Here is a 6,025-nt window from a genome sequence, read left to right as displayed (position 1 = left end):
TTCAGCAGGGTAAATAAAACAAAATAAGAAAAACACTTTCTAAATTAAACTGGAACCTGGAATAATTACAATAAACCAGGCTTGAAAACGTTTGATAAGCCTTCTTCACAGTCTCATCAGATAAGTTAGAAAAGCAGAATAAAACACTTTCCCTCTTATATCTGAGGATTTCCATACTGTTCTTCCTCACTCCTACTGAGTGAATCATATGGGCCCAGTGATGTGTAGCAATGCTGCAGGCAAAGAGAAAGATCTAACTACAAGCAGCAGCTCAGAAACTGCATTTCAGCTGTTTCAGTCTTGTAACAAAGGTAGCAGTAAAACAAACTTCTGGCAACAGCAAAAAAAAAAAATAATGCTCAAATAGCCTATCATACTTTAAAAGGTACAAGTAAGGAAAAATATTAATTACTGCTAGAAGCACTTCAAATGACTATGTTTTGGTTTGCCACAATTTTGCATCAGTGTAGAAAAATTTTGCAGAATCACCTCAAACACCAGACTAAGCAACAAACAGTAAATACCTTCTGAGGAAAAACAGCACAGTAAAAGAAAGTCAACTAAATTTTGTTATTATTCCTGAAGTGTTATGATATTAGATGTAGAAATTGAGACACTGAAGAGAAGTTACTAGTCCACATTCACACAATCAGCAAAGGAGACGGAACTCAGGACACAACCGGACCCATGAGAGGGGGCCTTGTCCTGTGCTACCCCAGCCAGCATGGAGTACAAAATGCCACAGCACACTGCCGTGGTATTCGGAGTTGCGCCATCATGGTTCGCAGAAAGAGGATCACTCAGCACAGCTCTGTAGGGGCTAATTAATTCCTACTCATACCACAGCCTCTCACTGACTGTTTCTAGTATGCAAAGTGCATTCTCCAACTGCTGTTTTTCAGTTCCTCCCTTTAATCCCCACCCAGCATATTCAATATTGGCTCAGACATCACTCCTAAATCTCAGTTTCCATTCACAGAAGTTTGGAATGCTCAACCTGCACATGTAAAAATCATTAGTGATACTTTGTAACTGAAGTTTTGATCACCCTTCACAGAATCACAGAATGGTCAGGGCTGGAAGGGACCTCCGGAGATCATCTAAGTCCACCCCCCTGCCCAGGTGGGTTTTGAATGTCTCCAGAGCGAGAGACTCCACAACCTCTCTGGGCAGCCTGTTCCAATGCTCTGCCACCCTCAAAGTAAAGAAGTTGCTCCTAGTGTTTAGATGGAACTTCCTACATTCAAGTTTGTGCCTGTTACCTCTTCTCCTATCACTGGGCACAACTAAAAAAAAGACTGTTCCCATCCATCTGGCTGCCTCCTTTTAAGTATTTATAAGTATTGATAAGATCCCCCCTCAGTCTTCTCTTCTCCAGACTAAAAAGACCCAAGTCCTTCAGCCTTTCCTCATAAGAAAGATGCTCCAGTCCCCTAATCATGTTTGGAGCCCTTTGCTGGATCCTCTTCAGTGGTTCCCTGTCCTTCTTGAACCGGAGAGCCCAGAACTGGACACAAGACTCCAGATGCAGCCTCACTAGGGCGGAGTAGAGGGGGAGGATAACCTCTCTCAACCTGCTGGCCACGCTCTTCTTGATGCACCCCAGGATCCCATTTGCCTTCTTGGCCACCAGGGCACACTGCTGGCTCATGGTCATCCTATTGTCCACCAGGCGTCCCAGGTCCCTTTCCACAGAGCTGCCTTCCAGCAGGTCAGCTGCAACTACATGTATCAGCTTCCTATCTCGAACTCTGCTGCTAATCAGGCACTTCAAAAAAAATTGAAGTTTAACATTACTCCATTCCTTACCTTCCACTTGGTCCTGATCTTCTTTTCTGCTGTAAGAAAATGACAAAGAAACACGATGCCTACTTCAGCACACTGGGGAATACATAGTTTTAAGAGAGAGGTCAATATGGCTAGCCTTTTCAGAACATTGTCTTATAAAAATCTAACATCTTTCCCACCCTGCCCTCTCCAATCCATTGCCCTGCCCCTACCCCCTACTGTCTGGAAATTTAAGATCCTGCCTCTGTATTGTTGTATTTCAACTACACTAAGTAATCATTTCTTATAATCTTCTGTAGGAATAGTACCGTTGCACACATCATAAAAAAGCAGACATTGAGAACAAGAACTGCCCAGTATCAGAATATGTCAGAGCTAAAATGAAGTTTTTCGCATCCAAGTCTCTGTCCTGAAGATTTAGTTGGTTTTGATATACGTATAGGGCGAGTATATAAAAACCTGGACACTTAAGCAATTAAAAGATAACAGGTGGCGTTCAAGCTCACTGCTGGGCTAACCTAATCCGGGAGTGTAAGCAACCATTCTGATGCAACCTGGTTTAACTAGAGCTGACTGCTTATTTTTTCAGAGGTTCCTTTTCAGATCTGCACAGTATTCCCCTTTTTCTAGCAAGCCTGCTGATACTGCCATAGCAGATACTGCTATCTGCAGGCTTACTCGGAAAAGAGGAAGTGCAGCTGAAAAGAGCGAGTTTTACTCTCTGTGACCCTGTCAAGCCTGATGACAGGGTCTATGGTAGTATCAGCAGGCTTGACAGGGTCAGAGAGTAAAACTCGCTCTTTTCAGCTGCACTTTTCACCAGCTCGTTTAACATACACATTACAAATTTCAGTCTAATTCTCAGCTTAAAGCAACTACATCACGAAAATCTGTCATCACAGCTGTCCTTTTTATTAAGGGCAGTTTCAAAGCCTATCTAATCATGAACTCGCTTTTGAATCCCCAAGGATTCAAGAAGTTGTAATCAAGGGATTATGGAGTAACATTAAAACACTGATATGTTCAGCAGAGCTAGCTAACACGTGATGTTAATCCAGGAGCCGCGTAAACTGCAGGAAACTTTGTCACACCGTAGTAGTTTGTGCTGAACGCTTTGCATCAAAGCATTAAATTCTTAGGTTTAATGATCCATTGATGTTTAAAGAATTAAAGACACTGTTGCCAGGCTCTCCAGTGTTCTTTCTAGTATGACAAGTAAACTGAGGCATAAGGAACATCCCCACACCTATCAAACCTGAAAATCCCAACAGCTGGAGGCCAAAAAGCTGATATTACATTATCCAAATAAACCCAAATGCTTATTTCTCTTTTATTCTATTCATGTACTCTGCTGTGTACACAAAATTGAGGAGAACTAGAATGAAAGGACTTACATGCTTGTGTCTTGTACCAAGCCAGGCAGATGTTCTCTGTTGTAGTAGCTATAGCATTGGTCACATACACGAGACAGATTTTCTCTGCAAGCTTCTACTGCCATTTTCTTGGTGGAACAAGAGCTGCACACCAGCCTGCCACAGCGCCTGCAGTGATGGCGCCTGTTAAACTAAGCAGAAGAGGCCATGGATAAGCAATTGAAAGAATTTACTGAAGTCCCCTCCTATATCAGCCTGCACTCACGAGTAAACTTACTCCATTTGAAGAGCGCAAACAGCATGCACAATAAGGCTTTTCAGAACTAGACAACTGTTGACTATCACTGTTACAATTCCTTTCTAGAGAGGGCATGGCAAAGGAAAAAAAAACAACAACAAAGCAACCCAAAACCCAGAGGCAGGTATTTAAAGCGTTTGCTGCAGTCTTGGACTTTCCACTATTGTAATTGTCCCGATTTTGATCACAGCGCTATTTAGATCATCTTTGGGAAGTTAGAAGCTGCAGACTGTCTTTCTGACACCTTCTTCTTAGTACTTTCTAAATTCAAAAGCAACAGATACTATGAGAAAACAGTACTGTTTCTCAGCAATAGAAGATAACAGACTGCCAGCACACCTGCAAAACTCAAAGTTAATCTTTTCCCTTAGAGCACCAATGCAGTTGCTCAAGTACTCTATGAAACAACAGGTTTTGGAAAAGTGTAATCAACAGCAAAGATTACATTTTCTATATCGGTAATCTGAATTATGTGATGCTCATGTTATTTCTTGCCAGCACAGTGAACTAGACAGCCTTTTGAAATATTAATACTGCTATTGCTACACATTTTTAAGATCTCATGGTTGCCTCCTCTCTGATGACCAGATTTCCTCTTTAGGCTCTATCACTTCACAGGACTCTGGAAGAAGCTAATTGTTGCCAGTCTCCTCAACTACACCACATAGACACTAATGGTTAACTATCAAAGGACTGGCAATCTTGTCAGGACTACACTGATGCAGAAAAACTTGCTGAAGTAGCTAGTGCCTCTTAGGAAACAGACTATAAGCAAGTGTTCATATTAAGATCACAGCTCTAGGAATGTCTGCACGTTATTTTTGCTCCTTACCATAGTAAAGCGTTCAGTTTTGCAAACCATACATATCGTTTCAGTGTCATCAGGTATCCATTGCTGCTTTGGTGGTGGCTTCTCAGGAGGCACAAATTCTTGAGGAAACAAATTGTGCTGCAGACTTCTGTCTCTGGGACTTGCAGATATGGTGCCACCTTAAAAAGAGCCAGGCCAAGAAAAACATGGAACAGGATTTTAAGCTGTTTAATGGTCTTGAATATCAGAAACTACTACAGACTCACTGAGGCTGTAAGATCTTTCTGGCTCACAAGACAACTACCATTACCTTTCAACCAGGCATGGCAGAATAACATTGTGTAAGGAATATATATGCTTTAATCTAAGATTATAAACTTACAGTAACTCAATACTGATAAGCAAGAGTACATACTTACTAATAAAACTTTACCGTAACAATTAGAGAAGTATAACACAACTTGTCAACATCTCTTCTTGTATCACAAACAGAGACTTATCTGTTTGTATCACAAACTGAGACTTATCCCAGTATATGGATACCAAAAAGCAATATAGCATAAAATGTAATCTTATGGATACCCAATATGGACATTCCTGAAGACTGAGACTTTTCTTTGTTATCTCAGGAGAGGTGTGGTATGGCTGGCAACAGCATATCCCTCCCTGTTCTGGTCCCCTTTACAATCTACTGTGGGGAAATCAGTTCAAAGAGGCAGGATTTTAAGTTTTTAGCCATTGGGATCTTTGACCTTGCCAATGAAATACTCATTGAATCAAGTTTACAGCATTACATAGGCTTTTAGTTTATATTACATGAGCCAGTTACACTACAGTCTAATTATAAAGTTCAACATGTCATTAGTCCTGCAAGCCACCTTCTGTGTACATGAATACTAAAAGAAAAAAATCTCCATTCCAATAGTTAATTCATGCTCATCCAAGCAGGTACTGGATTGCAAAGGAACATTAGAGGACAATGCATTCAAGTTTTGTCACAACATACAGAGATTAAGCTGACCATTATGAGAAAAACTGAAGAGCTACACAACCCAATCCAAGACTCTGCTGTTACTTCACGTAGGCAGAGCAAGAAGAGTCTTCAGTTCAGGACACAGAACCAGAGAACAGTTCAGACACCCCAAACTGTAGATCAGGATATCACTGTGCAGCTCAAGTTCAGGCCCATCACATGCTGAGAATCACCAGCCTTGGAGGTCTGAGGGTATCCTTTGCTAGTCATTCCCTGAGAGCACAGACTGTGCATCTCTCACAATATATATATCCTCCAAAGAGCATTAGATGCCAAATAGAACCTATAGAAGGATGTGTGGCTGGTTTTAAGCCACAGATATTCTTCAGTTGTTTTGGCTTAAATTGTTTTGTTTCTATTTATTTGTGTTTGAGGACTATGAGTGGAGCCTCTCAGATAATACAAGGTGTGCCATTTCCCTCAGGTCACAAGAGGGATCCTAGAAAAATGTAAATTCAAGGACCAAAAGAATGACAAAAAAAAAATACAACATGGATGAGGTTTCTACTGCAAAACCAAAGTTAAGATCCAGAAGAAAAAAAAGTTACCGAGTAAAGAATAGGAAGACAGGGACAAGTACCACAATGATGGGCTTCCAGACAAGCTCTGCCTATATACCCAGAGAGAGAATACAGAAGTCAAGACACAGAAAGATTAACCTGCAGCACCATTAATCTACTAGCAACCTAGCTGTGGCAAAGAGCTAATTTTTCTTCTCCTGC

The 6,025-nt window shown here is 41.1% G+C and overlaps 1 protein-coding gene across 1 annotated transcript in view; it reads right to left on the bottom strand.

The window, feature by feature from the left end:
* ZFYVE26 (zinc finger, FYVE domain containing 26) overlaps positions 1–6,025 on the bottom strand; it is a 49,122-nt gene that overhangs the window by 12,739 nt on the left and 30,358 nt on the right. The window contains exons 27-29 of the mRNA XM_009883481.1: positions 4,292–4,449; positions 3,183–3,352; positions 1,810–1,838 (exon numbers count right to left, since the gene is read on the bottom strand). Of these exons, the coding sequence (XP_009881783.1) occupies positions 1,810–1,838; positions 3,183–3,352; positions 4,292–4,449 (357 nt within the window). The remainder of the gene's footprint in view (positions 1–1,809; positions 1,839–3,182; positions 3,353–4,291; positions 4,450–6,025) is intronic.

Source organism: Charadrius vociferus, unplaced genomic scaffold (assembly GCF_000708025.1).
Source record: "Charadrius vociferus isolate BGI_N301 unplaced genomic scaffold, ASM70802v2 scaffold34, whole genome shotgun sequence".
Taxonomy (NCBI): Eukaryota; Metazoa; Chordata; class Aves; order Charadriiformes; family Charadriidae; genus Charadrius; species Charadrius vociferus.
This window is presented reverse-complemented; position numbering and strand designations above follow the sequence as displayed.